General features: G+C 35.7%; 1 protein-coding gene across 5 annotated transcripts; it reads left to right on the forward strand.

Annotated features, from left to right (window-relative positions):
• The first annotated feature begins 777 nt into the window (after nt 1-777).
• On the forward strand, nt 778-22206 carry LOC117431053 (gamma-aminobutyric acid receptor subunit alpha-1). Of its 5 annotated transcripts, none has more exons than XM_058996280.1 (10): nt 778-1713; nt 3456-3544; nt 6566-6678; nt 7578-7645; nt 8918-9138; nt 9676-9758; nt 10452-10595; nt 12320-12472; nt 16762-16964; nt 18522-22206. In XM_058996280.1, exons 2-10 carry the CDS (start codon nt 3471-3473, stop codon nt 18831-18833), a joined length of 1371 nt encoding a protein of 456 aa, XP_058852263.1. In that variant the 5' UTR covers nt 778-1713; nt 3456-3470; the 3' UTR covers nt 18834-22206. The 5 variants fall into 5 exon arrangements, with proteins under 5 accessions (XP_058852263.1, XP_058852262.1, XP_058852264.1 ...); XM_058996279.1 differs by having other exon boundaries at nt 778-1651; XM_058996281.1 differs by having other exon boundaries at nt 780-1425; nt 3444-3544.
• The last annotated feature ends 303 nt before the right edge of the window (nt 22207-22509 follow it).

The raw sequence follows: 22509 nt of genomic DNA on the forward strand, positions 1-22509 counted from the left end.
AGCACTAAATACACAGCATGACCTTATTACGACATCACTCCTTGTGAGCTATAGTTTTTATGTCAGTAGCCTTCCATGCTTATAGGAATTTCCACATGCGTTGTTTTCTATAATTGTCCATTTTATTTATCTTATTGCACATGTGAAGTGCAGATGTCATTAATCAAAATGCTCCGATCTGCTGTTTTAAACCACGCAGCTGCGTCGCACACTTTTACATCTCCTGTAATGTAGAAATGCCCTTCGAATCTAGTGTGTCGTGACAGTCAGCAAGTTCATCCCAAGAATCACATCACGACCGCAGCTGTGCTGAAGCAGAATATCGTCGACCGGAGGACCCCCTGTTCTGTGCTCTTTTTGTATGAGAAATAGCCGCAGTCAGATACTTATCATGATCTGAACGCTGAATAATAAAACTAACCATATCTGATTTACGTGCTGCGTTGTCAGCCCCCACTTTATCGACATAAAAAACGCCTGCATGCACATAAAAAAATAATAATAAATAATAAATAATCCTCTCCCAGTCTATTTGCCATGTGATGTGTTATTATCTGCTGCTGAAGGACGTGAGGAATTCAGTCATCTGTGCCAAATGCACTTTGAAACAATTATTGTGATCGGTGGGTGTTCTATAACATAACAGTTGTTTAAATAGTGTGTAACCTTGTCCCACAGTTCCTTTAGTTTGTAAGCAATCGTTAGGATTCGGTAATTGTAGTTTAACTTTAATACGTAATCGACTATAATGCAATGTTCAGTTTCAGCAAACCGTTTTGCAGCGGTATAACCAGACCACAGCGTTCATTCCAGTTTAGTATTGGATTTATAAGCACCAGCACTGATATGTTGCTGTGCATTTCAATCGAAATCGCGTTATTCTGATAATTTATTTCGGCTGTAAGCATACCGCGACAGTATAATTTAGGCAGATTGTTGGAGAGGTTCGTCACATCTCGAGTTGTAGGAGAATGTGGATTTTATTGACTTGGGAAGCAGGTCTCTTTGAAAAGAGATGCCGTTTCTTGCAATATGCATAAGGCATCATAAATATTTCCATGACTATTAAATATTGATTAAAGATTTTATTTTAGTTTCAAAGGAAGCTCATGCTGCTAAATATATGTATTTTATAAATGTAAAACAGTGATATTTATTTTCGATTGCAAAACATCAAAGCTCAGACTAGTGCAGAAAAAAAGAGAGATCCGGTTGAAAATGAAAGAGGATTTGATTTTGCAGCCAGTGAAAAGAGATTAAGCCGACAGCAGTGGAAGTTAAATTGTGCTGCATTTAAAAAAATGGGCGGATTGGTCTTTAGATGAGAGATTGGTACCACCTTCTATTCTAAAATAAAATCTCCTTGGCATGAAGTCACAGCCTATTTCACATCCGGTTTACCAGGGACATATTACTATTGTCTAGGTAAAGAAACAGCTTTATTTAGCTGCAATCTCCGTATTTCGAGTAGATTTTGCGTTTAGATGACCAATTTACAGAGACCGGGAAGTGTTTAACTCCCCAGACCGAGGAATAGTGAGCTCGACCTGCGCAAACTGAGCATCATCAACCGCTGCCTCTTGAGCGTCCAGCTAAAATCCAGCAGATCAGAGATCTATGAGGATTGTTCTCATCGAAACCGCGTAGAAAGGTATCTGTAAAAGTTTTAGTCAACGATTCAGTTTGGTGGCTATTGGTCATTACTGTAAGACTGTAAGTAATCCTGTCATTTTGATTTAGCATTGCTTTTAGCAGTTTGCAGTGAGAAAATGGGAATGGTAATTGAACTGCATTGAGTTAGATCTTTTGTTGTTGTAATTTTTAAAGGGCTGTCAGAAATTGATCGGAAAGGAGTTTTTATAAAAAGTGAGAAAAATAAGTTAGTGTTTGAAATGATTGTGTCATTGTTGAATATGCCATTGCTTATGCTATACTGATATTTTGTGGGGGTTACTTCGACCGGGCATCAGCAGTTCTAATTCCACGCTTTGTTCAGTTGCTTAATTGCTTAAAATTATAATTTAGCTAATAGAGCTAATAATTGTGGTAAGATACAGTCACATGTATACGCCAGTTGTTTGATTAATTTATCTAATAACTTCGTATTTATAAAATAGACTATGTGCAACATAGGACGTCTGGTATGTGATACGGTGATTTAAAGCTGCATTATCAAAACCTAAAGGAATTCAAACGGTAGCCGCTTGCATTTTTTTTTATTTACATCAATTTTAGCACCATTGAGTTTATGTTTAAAAAGAAATACACCTAATGCAATCGGTGCTTACCCAGTATAAATTTGCCTTCAACACGTTAATCATATGTATTGCCAATGTGGCATAATGGTTTTTCTATTAATTTGAGCATCTGTGGGCGAGAAACTAAAGCATCTTCCTACTGTTTTCTCAATAATAACACTTAACGGTGTAAATACAGTCAAAGGACAACTAGCGTACTGTATGTTTATTCATCACGAAATGCAAATAATACGTTTAGTGTATGCATCATTATCATATTAAAACTTCAAGGTACTAAGGTATAAATAACAACTAATAACAAACATGGTATAATAATAATAATAATAATAATAATAATAATAATAATAATAATAATAATAATAATAATAATAATAATAATAAGTGGACATACGGCAGTCTAGAACACAAGCCTTTCGACTGCTAGTTGTTCCAATCCTCGTGTATTCAACTCAGTGCATGCTATATGTATCTCAGTAGTATAGTAACAAGCGAGGTGGCATTTTAAATGAGTTATTTGCAAGATATATAATCACATGCAGGCTGTGCATCGTGCTCGACCAGGCGCTTGGGTTTATTTTATTTACCCTGTAGTGCATAAGAAGATAATTCTGAAAATAAATGAATACATAATGACTATGTGCAGGTTGATGAAATGCATGCTTGCTGTTGTGAAATGACATACCTGTACAGCTGATGAAGGGTACAGTGTCGTACGTTGCTGCTGTATTACATGTACAGCAAACATGTGGAATGATTAATTCGTTTATGCCACCATCTACACTAAACGATAACAGATTTGAAGTCAGATGCTGTGTATGCAAGTGGCACATGGTTTGATTATAAAGTGTGTCCTTTGGAATACAACTATGACACTGCTGTAAATCAAACGAGCTTGCAAAGAGCAGCGAAGAATAACGAGTGTAGGAAGGTACATTCTTTAATTGAAACTAGAATACATTCTAATGTATCTCATGAGAGTGTGCGACCTGCAATTCTGTCCATGTTGATCAGTTTGCATTACAGCATGGGGTATGTTCTGATGTTAGAAAGGCTCTCTTCTAAGTCTTAACTTTTGCCCAAGTGATATGATGTGTAAAAATAAAATCTCCACATACTACATCTATCATAAAAAGAAGGGAGTTTCTCTTTTGGTATATTGTATTGTGAAACATATTTCTCTTACAGTTTAAATTTCAGTTAACAGAGCCTACCATGGGGAGAGCTGCTATGTTCAGTCACTGCACATGGGCCTGTCTGCTGTTATTACATGTGCTCTCTGGAAAAAGGTAATTTTGTTTTTAAGAACGTCTATATCCTACTGTATGTGTAGAGTTGATGTTTATTGCATGGGAGTACATCTGTTTGAATCAAAATGAAACACTGTCCAGTTCGGTCTGGCTACCAAGAGGATATTAATCCACCCAAAGTCCCAGATAAAGCTAAATTAAAGTAGATTTTGTGGAAAACACAATTCCTAATACTATTCATTCTGTTTTTCCAGCATGCAGTCATAACAGTGTATAGACTGTTATATTAAGTAACAGCTTACAATGCCATGTACTTAGGTTGTATGTAGAGGCAACGTGCAGTTCAATTACAATTATTTAGAAAACAACAGCAAAGGTTTAAAAATGTTTTTGTACAGATATGATTCTATTGTTGTTGTTTTATTTTTTTAATTACCACCATATATTCTGCATTGTACCACCTGCACACACAGTGAGGCCTGCTTGGAAAGAGGTATAATAGTTGACACAAATCAAGCATGATCCCTAGGGCTCTAACCTTTTTGTATTGTATGACTGAAGACTAAAGTGTTTGTGAATGCAGTGACTTGCATGCAATACAGATCCTGGTCTCTTCAGTTAAACATGATTGTAATGTTTATTAAAATATTTTTACGTGTGCATTTAGTATTAATACATAGTGTAAGAAGTCTGTTGATAATTTGGCTACCTTGTGAACAAATATTACACCTGCTACATTTGCATATTCATAAATAAGGACATCACTTTTCTGTTTCCTCAACTATTGTTGCAATTTCATTTAATAAATCCAGTGAACAATGGAGAAGGTGCATATTATGTGATGGATTTGTACTGTAGACTGCTGCATAGTTACTTTTCTGTTTACATGAAAGGCCAGCATTTTACAGTTATAAATACAACACTAAAAAAACAAATAAACAAACAAACAAACAAAAAAAATCAATACTGTATAACCCATTTTTATTTTAAGCACAGTATTATTGTCCCAGACTGACTGCGTCATACAATCAGGATCTAGATGGCCTGCCATTACATTGTTTTAATACTCAAGTTTCATCCTGTAATTGTAATTTAAATGAATGTGGCCTGTCTCTTCGGACACAATGTTGCATGTCACACTTACTACAGGGTATCAAACTGCTTGGGTTGTGTTTGCAGCATGCATTCATTTTGTTGTCAGACAAGCCCTGCAGTCAAGATATTTCAGCTTCAGACCTTAATGTTGTGTACAAATTCCTTAGTGAGTCTGTGAGTTTCACAGAAATCTACACAGTGAAGCAGCTCACAGTGTTGCTGTTCTGATGACCTGTAGATGGAGTTGGTGCACAATGTATTATAAGGAAGTAGCCTTTCTACATAAACATTTGTATTTCTTACCTTTTTCTTGCATATATATATATATATATATATATATATATATATATATATATATATATATATATATTGTACATGAGCTTCAATGTTGGTGTTCTGCCATCAAAGTATCACTAGTAGAATAGTATAATTAGAAATGTTGCACTGACGTTGTACTGGAGCTCATTATTGTTTCAGTGAGAAGTCCATTTTTTTATATACAAGTACATTTTTAATATAATGTTTCAGACATTTTATTCTTTGCAGATGTAAATGTTTCAAATAAAAGTTTATAGTAGTGGTCAGTTGTTTAGTTTAAGCTTTGTTTGTAACCATTGAGTGTTGGTAAACGATCAAGTTGTCATTAGGAAAACACACAAGGTTAGTGGATTGAAACAAACAAACGAAAAAGCTGCACAACACTTTGTTTAAAAATCATGAGAATAATCAATTTAATTTTGATGCTCAAACACAGGAAGAAATATGAGGAAAACACAGTCTGGTATTCAAGTGCAACGTATTCACTGTGGCCCATGTGGGACATCAGGTCTTTTTTTTCCTAAACATAATGTTTTTTTGCAACCCTTTCTCCTTCACCTCCTGTGGGGTCTACCTGAGGGCATTTTCTGGATGCATTTGGCAAATAACAGAAACTGTATAAAATGAAAGAGAATGACCAGATACAGTAATAAACACACCCCATATCTGTAATCACAGGAAGTACAGTAGTTGATTTATGCTACAGTATTCAATTCAAATACTTTCAAATGGTTAACACAAATGGCCCATTTTACAAGGCCATTACTATTCTTCCTTTTCGGAGCTGAAATGCTTTGCTTTAGAGCTCAATTTCTTTTTTTCTCTTTTGGTTTTTATACTGCAATTTCTCTTCATTTTTTTGTTTGGTTTTATAATTTTGTGTAGCAGGACAAAAAATGCTGTAATAATTGAAAGGGAATTGAGAATTGGTTGTGTAATCTATGATTTCAAACATTTAAATTTGGCAATTATTCTTACCACACTACCCATTTTTCTTCTCTAGATGAATCATTTCTCACTCCATATCTTTCTTTCCCCTTTTTTATTCTAACCTCTACTGCAGAATGCCCTCTCTCAGGCTCATTTTAGCTAATCGTGATGACCTTCCTTTCTCCTTGAGAGATATGCACGGCAGTTTGTTTGCCAGCATTGAACGTTTGTTTAGCATTTAATCCCCCCCTCCAAAAAAAAACTAAACTAAAATTGGACTGCAGATAGATACGATTCTGCCAAGAGCTGGAAGCTTTGGATGCACAACAAATCTCTGCTATAAGAAATACATATATTCATCATATTTCAATAATTGCGGTTTTTCCTAGGTCATCTGGAATTTGTGTATATAATATGGATTTGTTTTCATCATATATATATATACTTATTGTATATGAATTTTCTGTTTGTACAGTAAGCACAGTTTGGTTGTAATGTTTTTTGTTCCCCCACAGCAGAAAAATTTACACCCCAAAAGCCAGGCCGATACTAAAATATTATAGGCATAACATAAAAACTGTTTCTAGTTAAATTGCTTATAGTTACCTCATTCTATGTTACTCTACATCCTGTTATAGAAAAGTATTGGTCAATTACCATTCTGAATTGATTTTCAGTATGTTCCTTTCTCTGTCTGCTGTCCTATTATTATGATAGTCATGGGCAGACACCCAATCTCGAAGATGTAAAGGACAACACCACAGTGTTTACAAGGATCCTGGATAGTCTTTTGGATGGATATGACAACCGCCTGAGACCAGGGCTTGGAGGTACAAGTATAATATAGGCTTACTTCGCAAAATATGTCAGTGCATAGCTTTATAGCTGTCATTGGGTTACCTTGCTAGACACATTCATTCTTTGTTGGATTTGGCTGTTTTATAAAATTACCATAGGTTCAGATAACATTATAAGAGAAGAAAATAGCGATATTTTAAAGATGTTAAAACAACTCCTGTGTCCATTATCTATATACTGATCAATTCTGTGGTCAATTTTAAGGTGAGAAAGGGATTCAGACTGCAAATATTGCTACTGCGTTTTATTGAATTTACACGCTGGGAGGTATCACAGTTACAGACGGCGATGACAAGGGAATTCAACGAAGGACAGCTTGGGTTTTAAAGCTGTTTTAATTGACTAGAGAAATACTTAAACAGAAGGAGAGTTTAATTCAAGAATCACTTACATTATTCAAGGGTTGGCAAGCCTGAATGTGATGATGTGAACTGAGATTTTGACCAGATGAGGATTTGTTTAATTGCAAACCCTACCAGGTACATTTGGGAACTTTCAGGAAAAAACATGTGCCTTTGTTATTGAAATATCCCTGTGCTATATCCACAGTTTATCACTGTGCTACTCATAAAACCTAACTAAACTTAAGGAAGATGTGTTGCAATGCACACTGAATACTGTCTGTTCTCTACCCATATGATTGATGCATGGGAAGAATTTCCTATTAAGTGCGTGCAGATTAATTTAAAATTGCATTTCTAATTTAAATGTGATGCTGAAACATTATGAATGATGAATGATAAAAACATTCAGCATGGGTCCGTAATGACAAATCAGACCTACATGCATTCTTTGCCAGACTGAGTAGTAGTTAGATCTAATACAAAAAATGTTCATTGACAATCACTGCCCTAATTTACTGCTTCAACAGAGCGCATAACTGAAGTGAAGACTGACATCTTTGTCACGAGTATTGGTCCTGTCTCGGACCATGACATGGTAAGTGTATTTACATTTTCTCATAAAAAGTGCAAAATGTATATTTTAATGAGAAAGGAGTGGTTATTAGGCTAGTGGCACTTTTTTTAGTACCGGTATTAATAAAGATTATGAAAATAATATTAAACTACAAAATTACATTTTTTGACAACATTGACATTATTCATCGTTGGAGATGCTTATTCAACAGCTTCATTCATCAAGACTTAATGAAGTACTATTTTTTCCGATTCATAAAAAGTAAATGGTATTAATATGGTAAGTATTATTCTTTTTGCAAAACTTCAGAATGTTTTTGTTGCTACTGTCCCAGTGCTATCTGGGCAATAGCATCCCAAAATAAATCTATTTAAATAATTGAAATGTAACATGCATATGATGTTGATAGATAGATGGATAAATAGAGCTGATGCCATCAACACCCAACCTCTGTGGAACATGGAATGTAGAATGTAGAACATGGAAGTATGAATGTGGAAGATGAGCAAGCTTGAACTCAACATTGTAAGACTGTGTTGGTCAGCACTAACCCAAGGAACATTATTTCTGGAATAATAATGTTTGTACATAGCAAGCAACAAAGTCTAACTTCAGGATCAAAAATGTACAATGACACACACACATCGACATAGAAACATTAGGTTGACACTTTTTTCAAGAAGTTAATAATCTTGAAACAATGCGTATTTGTGTAATGTAATGATGATGATTTTGAAATTTAAAATGAGGCAGTAGAAAAAGAAGACAGATATACTGGTCTGTATAGGAAGTGTGTATAAATAGCAAGATAGTGCTCAGACCAAAAGCAGTAGGAGTGTGTCGGAAACAATAAACCTATGATGAGTAGATATGAATGTTTGGATCTAGTAGTGATCATGTAAGAAGGTAGCATTCATGATATTACAATCAAAACTAAAACTATTTCTAGGAGACCACCGCTAGTCTCAGCAGTAGCTAAACATACTACTCTGAGAGGCCATTTTAGCCATTCTGTGGAACATCTCTGAGGAACTGTCTTCCCAAATATGTCAAAACTTAAAACACACACTTGCTTTCAATAGACAACTGCTGCAGGCAGTATACATAAATTATTGGATTTCTTTTGTAAAAAGTGCCTTGAGATGTCTTGACACGATAAGGCACTATAGAAATGTACTACCTTTGGTTGCCCAAAAGTACTGTTGTTTGAAACAGGAATGCCCCTTATCCCTGTTTGTATGGTACACCATGAACCATTGGGTATGATTACATTTTTTAAATTCAATTTCCTAGGAATACACAATTGATGTCTTCTTTCGCCAAAGCTGGAGAGATGAGAGATTAAAATTCAAGGGTCCGATGACAGTTCTCCGTTTAAACAACCTTATGGCCAGCAAAATCTGGACGCCAGATACATTCTTTCACAACGGGAAAAAATCTGTGGCTCATAACATGACAATGCCCAATAAACTGCTGCGTATCACAGAGGACGGAACACTTCTGTACACAATGCGGTGAGATCAAATGTTTATTAAATGGAAACATGTAGAAACTGTATTATGAAAACTGTATGGGTGGCGTGTGTCTGTGACTTTGCCTTTCAGTACAGTAGCAGGGCTATATGCTCAATATTAAAATATGTTTCAGACAGCATTCTGATTATATATATTAATGATATCAATCCTATACATTATATACATATAATGCTATTTTAAGCCCCCAAAAGAGTGTTAACATGTAGGTCACAATGGGTCACTACAAAGCATCCTTTAACATGTTTATGGGAAGATTATTTCCCTTTGCCAGTACATATTTATGTCAAGTCAGTGACAAATGGAAGACAGACACATCCCTGATAAATTGATATAACATTTCTCATCACATCATCTAAAAGCTGAAATAAATGTAGTTTGTGTCGAGTGTGGAACAGTTTCATGTTTCATTTGTGTCACTTGGTTTCTACTGTAGCTTCAACCTAACAGGGTATGTTTCTGTTATGAAGGTATGAACATCTTATGTTGAATATGAATATATCTTACATTTTTTACTAGCCTGACTGTGAGGGCAGAATGCCCGATGCATTTGGAAGACTTCCCTATGGATGCTCATGCCTGTCCTCTGAAGTTTGGCAGCTGTAAGTTAATTTCAGATACATTCTGCATTTCCCATCCTACTCTCAATGTATCAACATGTGCTTGACTAAACAGTGACCCCTATTTACCCTTATATACTATAATAGGAGTCATTCCTGTCATATTTAACAGTAACCAGTGGTTTGAACCTTGGGAGTACATCTCCCCATATGGGTTTTGTTAAGGTTATTATTTTTGCTACTAGCCATTGTGTTGGTATTTGGCACCAATTGGTAACAGGCTCTTTCTACCAATCAAGGTTGGACAAATGGTGCTTTGAAATGTCAGGCTTTAATATCCCTCCACAGACAGTTCATTACTATGTTTTATTATATCTAGAAAGCAGATAAACTGAAGTGATCCTTCTAAAAGTGTACCATAATAAAAGCATAGCAAAGTGTAACAAAGCATAGTGAAAGAAAGGGAAAGCATAGGTAAGCATTGTAAAGAATAGCGAGGCATGGTAAAGGATGTTGATAAACATGGAATACCAGGGTAAAATACCGCAGTCAACTCATATACGTGTTAACTCTTAAAGCTTGGCTACCAGGTGATAGTGCTCTGATACTTAAAAAACAAATACAATGTAAACTATAGCTCTGTTCTTGTTTTACATTTCTTATGAAATCAGCAATGGTAATGTCAGTAATGTATGTATCTGGGTCGTTATACATGTCCATTCTTTGCTTCATTAGATGCCTACACTCGTGCAGAGGTTGTATACATATGGACACGAGGTGCAGCACAGTCAGTGGTTGTAGCTGACGATGGTTCACGACTTAACCAGTATGACTTGCTGGGGCAAACTGTCGACTCTGGGATTGTCCAGTCCAGCACAGGTATGTAAATATAAAAACTACTCTTCAAGACCGTATAGCACCGATTCATACTGACTCACTCATTATGGTTATGCAATCATTTAGTCAGAACTTTCAGAATTTATTTATTTATTTATTTACATCATTAATTAAAGCTGATTGGGGGACCTCCAGGATGTTGAATTGTTGAAGAATAACATTTTCAGTATGAGTACTTTCTAACACTTGGTGGTGGCAAACTGCATTAATTAAACCAAAAGGTAAAAAATAAAAAAAATAGAAACCTTTTAGAGTTACTCCTGAAAGTTGCATGCCCTTATTTCAGTGGCACACGTCTACAGAGACAAATAATGCTTTTGTAACAATATAAAAGAGATGTTCAGTCCATAACAAAATGCACTTGACATTCTCAGTGCATGAGCACTGAGTGGCTAGATAGGCTTTCAGTGTATTTGTTTACCAGTGTGCAAGCTATGCAGCTGTTGCAAAAAGCAATACTGTGTTATACACGGTGTGTTTCACTGTTGAAAGTACCCTTGCACAGTTAAAATATCACTACAGTCTCAAATCAAATTAAGACAGTGCTCCCCGTGGACTTGGTACCACAATTTATAATAGCTGACATAGTCAAAATAGTACATTAAGAGTGGATCATTTGCCTTTTAAAAGGGAGTCTAAAAACTGTATATATCGGATGAGACATAAAACGAAGGTCCTATTGTAAGTGACTCTGCAGCAGCAGTTGCTGATGATTCATAATTCACCCACTAGTCTCTAAGTCGCTTTGGATAAAAGCGTCTCCTAAATGACTAATTAATTCATAATATCATAAGATGACATTGTCGGTGCATAAGCATTGACTATACGTATTTTTCTAGACATGCAGTACATTGCATATGCTTTACAGGTTGTATGATCTAATTCAACAACTGGTGAATCTCCAGTTTGTTTTCCCAGGTACTAACAGATACATTAAAATCAGTTTACCTTATTGCCGCTATTAACAGTATTCCTAATAGCACTTTTATTTTGCTGAGAATCATTCGGTTTATATATTTATTCAGGGTATGCAAATATTTTAAATACAACACTGTAGATAGCCTTGGTACCTTTTGCTGCTGTTCACATGATCCACTTGTGGCAAGACCATTAAAGCAAGTTTAAACAAAAACATATAAAGTGATTAGGTACCAGAAGCAGCAACAGCTTTTCATCTATGGAGTTGAACCCTGCCTCAGCAGCCATAGAGCAAGACCAGGGTTTTCTAGGCTTAACCCTTAAAAGAGCTTGAAGAAGCATGTTGTACCATACCGCAATGGCTAATCAATGCTTTGTTGCTAAACATACATACCAGGTTTCCATGGCAGGCTTCTTTGAGAGATATCCATTAATGCTCACATCAGTACAATAATAAATTGAACCTGTGTTTGAAGGCACATTTCATCATTGCAACATTGTCTGCTGCTGGCTAGACCTGTTCTCATTTTCTACTTTTGCGACAAGCATTTGTGTTTTGTTTTTACATTCAAATTTTTCTCCAAGGAAAGTAAAATTGGGCATAGCGAGGATTAAGGCTTGAATTCTTTTTAGTTCCATTTATAAGAATGTTGTCATGGCAACACTATTGACAGTCAGTAATCGTAGCTTTATAGAATTTTTTAACTTAAACCATGTAAGATTTTTTTTTTTTCCAGCTATGCATCTTCTACTATGTCATTTTAAAATATTCTTGTTTTAATTTGCAGGAGAGTATGTTGTCATGACTACACACTTTCATTTGAAGAGGAAGATTGGTTACTTTGTCATTCAGACCTATTTACCCTGTATAATGACAGTGATTCTATCCCAAGTCTCATTTTGGCTCAACAGAGAATCTGTTCCTGCAAGAACTGTATTTGGTAAGTGTCTTTTTTTATTATTATTTTCCTGTAGGACATACACCATTTACTTGAATAGGATATGAAGGAGTTAGGAAGTTAGGATTTGAGCTGAGGCTCATAGGACAAACTTGGCTCAAACGGCTGTGTTTTTGGAGACTCAAGCATGTGCCATGTGTCTACTGTAGACTATGTGTTCTTTTTGTGTAATAAAAGCACCCATGTACAAGCATACACTACATCACTGGTATAAGAAGTAATTTCAGTTTTCATGACTGCCTGTTAAGTAGTTGTTATATACTTAATTACTCTGTGTTTGACTGAAGTTGATTGAAGGAAAGTTTCCCGGTGTGTGTCAGTCCATCAAAGGGATATGCTAGTCTCCAATGGAAATGGTATGATTGATAGGTGAGGGTCTGCAAGAGAAAGGACAGCTGTCACAGGAGGAGACCAGGACTATGAGTGATATTTCGCCGGACAAATACAGTAAGAAGCGAATGCAGTGTCTGTCTAGCCTCCTGCTATTAACTCAGCAGGCTTCTTGGGTCATTAGTCCAGTGTGGTATTTATGGCAGCATTGCTAGGGGTCATCCATTTGACTTTCTGTGTTTTCTTTAGCTGCAATTAAATAGTTATTATGCATATGTGATTTATTATTATTATTATTATTATTATTATTATTATTATTATTATTATTATTATTTATTTATTAGCAGACGCCCTTATCCAGGGCGACTTACAATTGTTACAAGATACCACATTATACATTATACAAATATCACATTCTTTTTTTACATACAATTACCCATTTATACAGTTGGGTTTTTTACTGGAGCAATCTAGGTAAAGTACCTTGCTCAAGGGTACAGCAGCAGTGTCCCCCATCTGGGATTGAACCCATGACCCTCTGGTCAAGAGTCCAGAGCCCTAACCACTACTCCACACTGCTGCCATAGTTCAGGCAATTAATAGAATGCAGCATTATATAATCCAAGAAGATGTCCAAGTGGATTAATGTTAGAGTTCAGGGTGGTCTGCTGCTTCATATGTTCACAATTCTTCACACACCAAATTAGATACAGAAGGCCTAGAACAATGTGACACTCTCTCATTGGGGAGGTATAGGTAAACCACCATCAAGCCAATTTGAGTGGACCATAATTAAGTGCATGTCAATTTATTTAAAAATGACAAATAACATTAGATTATGATGGTGAAGCCCAACCACAGTGCAGTCCCAAGAACATATCCAAAGAACATATCCAAAGAACATATCCAAAGAACGAAGAGAAATGTATTCTTTCTTGCTCCACTGAGAAAACTGTTCCCCATGGCAATCTGACAGATCCTTGGTTTAATTGCAAGAAAAAAACATTTGAAGCCTGAGAAATTCTTCCATTTAATGATTTCAGCACACTTAAATAGATTCATCATAATGCCCAGAAGCAAATATAAAATAGCACGCCATTTGTACAATGGCCTGGTCTTTACGTTTTGTAATGTCCTGCTGTTATGGCTGTTTCTGTGTCTACTGAGACTATCTATACATTGGTATTACAATAACATTCGATGCCTCTAGGGCAGCCTGACTTAATTGTATCAGAAAACATCTGTTTTCACCACATTTAAAGGTTGTAGATCACTCATCTGTTTCAGAGTGTTCCTCAAGAGTAATTTTCACAAATTCAGGTTTTGTTTGACCCTTGTTGTGTGTGGCAATAAAAGAAGATTAGAAACTGTATCTGCAGTGAACGGTGGATGCAGTCCCCTTGTGCGAGACTGAAAACGTGCTGGTGTATGGGGGTGGAAAGGCTCTGTTGATAACCTTCTGCCATTCGTATTGCTACATGCATCGCCATATCATTAGCGATCTCTTAAATGGAATGACAGGTTGCTCTACAGTTCAATCAACCTATTATTTTAATAAACTTTTTTTTTTCAGTGCACCACTGTTTAATTTGTTGTTATTTTATTTGTTGATTATGTTATAAACATTTGTTAGATCTTATAAAATATACGTGTGATCCGTCAAGGAAAGTAATAATTGCATCACATGTAGTGCAGGTCAGAGTATTGATTGCCTAAAAATATTAAATGAATAATCAAATATGACTTGTCAAAACAATCTTAAAACACTTGAGGCGTTTAGTCTATAAATGTCCTTTATCATTCTATACTAAATGTAATAACAGCCTGTCATTTAATATAGGTAATCTAAACAACATAAACAAGTAATGTTATTATACTGCAGAAAAACAATAACCCCTTCATTAAAGACTTGTAACACAGATAAAGTACTATTGAGTTGATAGACGTTCAGGCTTTATTAATATGGCAGCTTTACACTGAATAAATGACCAGATAACTATCTGTACTTGCCTTCAGGAAATAGCTCCATGTGTAGGTTTATCCCTGTCTAGCTTCACTACCTCAAAACACTGGAATGTTCTGGAATCTGGAATAGTTAAAAAATAAAGAACGACAACACTTCTTTCTCTTTCTCTGACAGCGTATCAGAAACACTACAGGTACTTCAGAAATTCTTTTCATTTTTTTACCTTCAGCAGCAGCTGTGTCAAATAGAAAAATGGGTGTCTTTGGCACTGATTTAAAAGGTAGACTGGCGCTGTAACTGAAATAACCCATAGCCTATTTTACTACAATATTTTACCACGATGCATGAACACTTAGCAGGTGATTTGGGTCTGAATTAGACATGGTAAAGCAGATGTTGAACAATACCACTTTTGCTTGCAGTATTCACTTTTTGAATACTTAATAAGAAATTGCTTCTCAATGCCAGTTCACTTGAAGCCTACTAAAAAAAGAATTTGCTTCCATACGGAATAGCACATTAAATGAGTACAAATACCAGAAGCCAAGCTGATGTTTCTACATGAAGTAAGGAGTAAGGGTGTAATGCAGAATGGTTTGTCAGCACCTGATATATATATATATATATATATATATATATATATATATATATATATATATATATATATATATATATATATATATATTTGCAAAATGCAAGGCTGTAATTCTTTGCTTTAATGAGAGATTTGCTAAATTCTGAAAACCTTTTTCAAATGATCAAAATAATGTCTTTTGGAGTCCTCCAGCCCTGCAGATATTCCCTGAGCACATTTGCATGAGTTGAATGTCTTGTATTGGTTAGAACAGCGGTGGCTCAATCTGTGGGGAGAACTGGACATGCTGATACACATGTCATCTGCTTTTTCATGCTTGACTGGCTTTAATTTCACCTGTACCTTGTAGTGCTCTGAAAAGCTGGCAGGAGGAAGCTCTGCTTGCTCAGTTGGGTGTTTGTTTTAGTTTCTAAGGACATCCTGTTGCGTTGTCTTGCTCCAATCACACTTGGGTAACCCAACTTACTTTATGCATATTTATAGCAAAATGCATTGAAAACTGAAATGTTATTGATCTATAAGCTCCACCTCAGAAGTGTACCTTTAATTTATCTCAAATACAGAGCAATGTTTTTACTGACAAAACGAGTCCTAGACTGCATGATGTGTGCATCCAGGATGCATGCAGTATTTTGGCAAGCAGTGTTCTAGCTAATCAAGATTTAATGCTTAAGCTGCCACCATAACAATAGCTTATGCTTCATCCTTTTAAGCAATTTCACTCCTTGACAAATTGCGCTGGTATAGATTCAATATTCCGAATGTTACATATGTCACATTCAGCATGTTATATATAACATTACAATTTCTGAAAATGCAAAATTGCCTGTAGATAGCAAGAAGTTCCTCCAGCAGTGCTGCCAAACAGACATAAGAATTACTTTTAGATGGAAACTGATAGCAGCAAAATGCATTATGCTTCTGAAATATTTGTCACAAGCTCAACATAGTTTTGTTTATACTGTACTTTAAGAAGTATGCTCCTTTGACAAACATTTTACAACATGTGTATTTGTTCCCTTTTTGTAAAATATTTAACTCTGTTTTGAAATGGTCAGAATATCAGATATAACGGCATGTAAGTGTTACCATGTACTTACATCAGATAAAAATATATTGTTGACAAGATCATTTCCATGGCAACTTTATTATAATGTAAGTACAGTTATTCATGCCCTGTAATTTAAAGTGCAACCAAATGTACTCTTTTAAAGGAGAAAAAACACCTGCTTATAATACAATGCTAGAATCAAACACAGTTCTATTAAGTGAAAGAATTCAAGGTCTCCTCAGAACTCTCAAGTTGTTTGTTGTCATAATGTTATGTTCTAGAGGTGTATTCATGATTCCTGTTCTTTATCTGTTCTTCTTTTTGTACAGGAGTAACCACTGTGCTTACCATGACCACACTGAGTATCAGTGCTAGGAACTCTCTTCCCAAGGTGGCTTATGCCACAGCCATGGACTGGTTCATTGCAGTCTGCTATGCGTTTGTGTTCTCTGCGCTTATTGAGTTTGCTACAGTGAATTATTTCACAAAGAGAGGCTACGCCTGGGATGGGAAAAGCGTTGTGCCTGAAAAGGTAATTTTAAAGAGAAAAAAGGTCTGCATAAAACCATGTGTGCCAATAGAAGATTAAAATGACTGTTACTTCTTTTTAGCTTTTAAAAAAACAATATCTAGACAGTTCGGTTACTTGAGGTACATTTTATTTCTTACAGGGTACAATTTGGCATGCCAGCTACATGAGTTTAAATGACTAATTAGGAGCTGGGAACACTGTGGTCCTGCCACTGTTTGAGTATAGTGACGTGATAATCTATGGCGCTGTCATCTTTCTGCATCGCAAATTAAATGGTCTATACACTTGTACAGATAGATTTGTTTTGATGTGATTTCAAGGCACATAACTGCCAGCTCAGGCTTAATATTGCAGGTACATTTCAGTATTTCGCTGTGTTTGTTTAACAATTCATACAAATCCCTGATAAGGGAACAAAGGAATAAAAGTTAATGTTTGTCTTTGTGGGTGAAAAAAACTGTTTGGTCTGGCAGTCTGGCAGCTTTTGCACTGTTGTTGTGTGGCCATCTGGCAGGGAAGACACCAACACGAATATGGAACATAGTTTCCAAAGCTCACGGTTTTGTTGTCACGTTTTGCACCCTTCACACAAAGGCAGTGTTATCAAAGGTGGTATGTAAACATTACCAGTGCCGTTGCTATGGTGACCACTGTGGCAGGTAGCGTCACGGCCCAAGATGTTACCGGCAAGAATTAGAGACTCTGAGACAGGAGTTGCAGTAAGTGCTGTTGCTTACGTTTAATAGGAAAAAATAAACACACAAAACGGCATGAGGGTAAAAATAAAGGTTTAAACAAAACAAGAATACGTATAGGCCGGGCATTCGCCTTCACTATACTTACAAACACAGTTCAAAACACACCAAACTCCCTCCTCTCAAACAAAGGATTCCACTCCCGTTTACACATGTGGCCACTCCCCAGTTAGCACTTGGGGAATGGCCACACCTTTGATTGTTGGCAGGGACAGAATTAACCCCATCCCTGCCGACCTTACATTCCCACACACACTATTTACACAAGCAGGGCTTTTGCCCTGCCACAACCACACTTGTTTGGTTCTTTTATGGTTGAAAGTTGTTGTAAGTTGCTTGTTTCTGCCTCACTGTAAAATTGATTCTGTTTTGTATTTGTTCCCCAAAGAGCTTCTTAATTGCAGTTACAGTATAGCTATAAAGCTATGCAGGTGAACAGTATGCCACAAATGAAAAGCCCCACCACCACCCCCATTCCTTGCCATTCGTTCAGTAGCAGTGGCAGTTTCAACACTAGTTGGAAATATTTAAAACAGGCTGTGCAAATATGCCTTTGAGTCATTCATTTATCTTAGCATTAATGAGATGTACTTGCCTTGTCAAGAAAACATATGGGATACTGTTCCTCATATGTTCTATGTTATTTAGTAGTTTGCCATGGAAGCCAGCATGATCACGAAGCCTTCCTATATTAAGGAATGCTTATTAGGAGTTATCATGTTCTAGATGTTTCAGATTTATTTACACAAATACGATACAGTGATGCATTTTTTTACATGTTTATTTATATTTTAAATTTTAGCCAAAGAAGAAAAAAGAATCCCTCATCAAGAAAAACAACACGTACACGGCAAGTGCATCAAACTATGCTCCGAACATTGCCAGAGACCCTGGTTTGGCAACCATTGCAAAAAGTGCTGCTCCCACTGACTCTAAAGAAGGAGAACCAAAACCCAAGCCTCCAGAAGCCAAGAAAACCTTTAACAGTGTGAGCAAAATTGACCGGATGTCCAGAATATGCTTCCCTCTGCTCTTTGGAACCTTTAATTTAGTCTACTGGGCAACCTATTTAAATAGGGAGCCAGCAATCAAAGGGTTATTTCAACCCCACTAATTTCATCAGTTTTTTTAATGTTCATTTGGAGCAAAGGTGTGTAAACTTTTCTGAGGTGGTCTAGTCCCCAATTACTGCATTGCTTCTATGTCATACACAAATTTAAAATTTTACCTCCAAATTTAAAAAGAAGAGAGTCTAATCCTAGGTTCTTGGCAATGTGGTTAAAATCAAATGGGATGTATTAGGATGGATGTGCTACTACTAATTATGCTACAATAATATATATATATACGCAAGAGAATGCTAATCTGCATATGCACATAGCCTAACAAATGTTTTTTTTTCTTATTTATGTATTTATTTATTTATTGCATTAGACCATTAACTCTTAAATACATTTATGTAAAAATTGTTACGTATCAGATATATTTGCATGGACTGTTTTTTTTTTTTTTTTTTTTCCTGTTTTGGTTTGGATCACTAAATGCTACCTTGAAAATAAGTCAGATACTCTACCATTACATTTTAGAAACAATTTCAGTTTTATTTACTTGTAATACATAATCAAGATAGGGTTTCTGCAATAGCAATAAATACATGATGTCTCAGCGGATATAGCGGTTATATTACAGAACTTTGATTATAGAACACTTCATAAAGCATAATGTTTATAGTATTTTATTGTAAATAGTATCCAGTGTTCCAGATGTTATTATTAAGTTTAAGCTTTGCAAACACTGTAATTAAGAAGTATAACTTAACCCAAGAAAGAAGAAGAAGATATCATTATTATTTTATATTGAAGTACTGTGTATGAAATATGACATTGAAGGTCAGGCAGTATATGTAAAGAGGGAGTATTTATTGGTTTACTTCCAAGCGGCTGTTGGTGTTCCTCTAAATGCTAGCTTATAAAAGTTACCAATGATGATTTAAAAAACCATATACAGTATATATAAATATATTTTGAAAATGGCGGAGTGGTGAGTAAGAATGTAAATGTAATGTTTAATGTCGGAATGCATTTTATATTTAGAATTAAATCACTCTTATTCTTTACATTGGGTTCCACTTTCTATGTGACCTTCCAAAATGCTAAAGTGACCCTACACATTTTGCCAATGAAGTGCTGTTAATTATTGCATAGGCCTATCACAACACACTGTTCCAGTGATTGAAGAGCAGTGCCTTTTTTACATTTCCAAGGGTACTGAGGAATTGAGGCACCACATAAGGCAAGACTTCCAGATTCACTTCCACTTGATAGTTTACCCTTGCCTCCCACTCTTTGGACCTGTCATATAGCATACCAGCTACACAAGCCTTCAATTTGTGATGCCCTTGTAAGTCTAAAGCATGATTCACACAGGACTAAAAATCCGGTGTCCTCAGAGTTAGAAAAAAGGAGAGGATGTCTAGTAACCTCCCAGACGTGGATTAGTTTCTATCAATAAAAATCAGTAATTTCAAAATGAAATGTGATGCTGTGGCCAGAGAAGGAACCAGGTGTAAATAACTAATTTCATTGTAACTTCTTTCCCAAAGGCTAGAATAACCATTTAATCCCTTGAGTGATATGTATTTCCATACATACATTCAAATAATGCTGTATCTATTCTAACATAACTCTGACAGTGTTGATTTGCACAGGAGTAAAAAGACACAAGACGCCTGAGTCTGAAATTGTACAGAAGGTCCCGATGTCCTGTAAAAAAAATTAACTGGGATAAAAAGAAATGGACGGTTCGCACAGGATTAAATTTCACCAATGTCGGTAAAAATTCTAAAACCAAATGTTTATGTGGTGATTGTTAGTCCTGTGCGAATCGGGCTAAAGACAGCACATTTTTGATAAATTATTTATCTATTGCCTCTTTGCAATAGACACCATCTGGAAAAAAACTAAACCAATAGGGTAGCACTACATCCATCACACCATGATTTCTTCTCTTTTTACATAGCATGCAGTCAGTTCATTTTCAGAAAACATCAACAGAAACCAAGAGACAGTATTCAAAAAACGTAAAGATAAAAAGCACTCCGATTTTTAAGATTCCGCTGATTTGTTTATTGCATTTCCTTTTCAAATGATGTTAATGTAGCACTATCTAAATGGTAAGGGCTTTCTGCAGCTTTATGTTGACCACAAAGAATGACAGCTTTATATATAATTTTGACGTGTACATTGCTGAAATCCAAGGATTACGCTAATGCCCTTGGTCTTAAAACTTTAGAAATATGCTGATAAGAGTTTCAGCAACTATGATCCACATTTTTGATGTACTGGAACTGGTCACATCCTATGTCGAAGCAGCACTAGAACTTTAATGGACCCATATCACATGATTTGGTCCTGCCAATCCGAAGTAAGAAGTAATCATCCTTGGAAGTTGTCAAGGTGACACATCATTTTGCGGTATGGACAAGTAATTGTTTTTCAGGTGTCTTATGCAAATTTACAGTAATAGAGTCCATAAAAAGCTGCACTTGGGATGTAGACAAATATTATGTATAAATATAAATGTATAGATATTTAAATTCTAACCTATTGTATGAACATTTATTATCATGCGTAAATATATATATATAAATAAAAAAACATTTAAATTTAAAGATTGTTTGTATCAACCTGTTGGTACATTTTGAACATTAGTTGCATAATTTACACAAAAGTAGTTTGGTTTGTGCTATGCAAGAACAGCTTTGAAGCACTTTTTCTGTTCTTTTCTTAATGATTGTGTTTTAATGAACCATATATTGTAGACTGTGTATCCTAATTAGCTTCTATACATTGTTTTGCTATGTATTTATTAGCATTAAATAGTATTCCTTCAGCTATGATATATTTCAATAGAGAAGTTGCTGTCACTCTTGGGTTCATTGGGAAATGACAATGAATGTTAATTGCACAGTTATGCAGAGACATGGCAATAAAAGTAAAATAAATAAATAAAAGGAGAAATCGCTTACGACATTTATTGCATTGCAGAGTTTAGATATAGCTAGAAATTTCAATTATTTTATTTCAAAGCAGCCAGATTGCTTAGGCACAAGTGTTATCACATAAGCGAACCTGTATATTTTCGACTTGCCAGCCTATGTATATCTCTGCTGTTCATGACCAGAATAAATTTGGTACATTTGACAGCAGCTATTCTTCTTGGTAAAGACTGATTCGTATTTTATTGTTCTTGATTACTCTAATACGTCTGTACGTCAGTGTTCATGCTTCACTCCAGAGTTGTGCCCTTTTTATGTAACATTCAAGGCTATTTCCAGAACTCCAGTAAATAATAGCTTATATTATCAGTTTCAGGATTTTGCACATTCTGTATTTGTTTTATGCACCCTGTGGGAGCAGGGGATTTTTGCATTAGACTCAAAGTAATGTTAAAATTTGAACAATGTTTAATAAATTCTCCAAGACCAATGACTCTTTTTTTTGTTAGCATCAGGGGTTCCAAACTTACTTACTAGCCTTGAGCCATAAGAAATTAGTACCTTGGTTGTGTTCCTAGTTCTGGTTGATCCCAATGATCAGGCATCAACAGCATAGCTAGGTAACTCTGTTCCTGGCTCCAAGGTGGACTCCAGTTCTACCCCTATATTTAATTAACATTTGAGAAACGATTACTCATTCAGACCAAGATCTCCTTTCCAGTGCAGTGCAACTATAAAAACAGGCAATTGCTTACAATGCTGAAACTGTCGTATGGTTCTACCATTAGCTTTA

The sequence above is a fragment of the Acipenser ruthenus genome, chromosome 22 (assembly GCF_902713425.1).
Source record: "Acipenser ruthenus chromosome 22, fAciRut3.2 maternal haplotype, whole genome shotgun sequence".
NCBI classification, from domain to species: domain Eukaryota; kingdom Metazoa; phylum Chordata; class Actinopteri; order Acipenseriformes; family Acipenseridae; genus Acipenser; species Acipenser ruthenus.

Coding starts and splice junctions, on each gene's coding strand:
- LOC117431053 (XM_058996280.1), top strand. CDS start 3,471: ATGGGGAGAGCTGCTATGTTCAGTCACTGCACATGGGCCTGTCTGCTG. Junction 7,646..8,917: donor CTGTCTCGGACCATGACATG/GTAAGTGTATTT, acceptor TCAATTTCCTAG/GAATACACAATTGATGTCTT. Junction 12,473..16,761: donor TCCTGCAAGAACTGTATTTG/GTAAGTGTCTTT, acceptor CTTTTTGTACAG/GAGTAACCACTGTGCTTACC.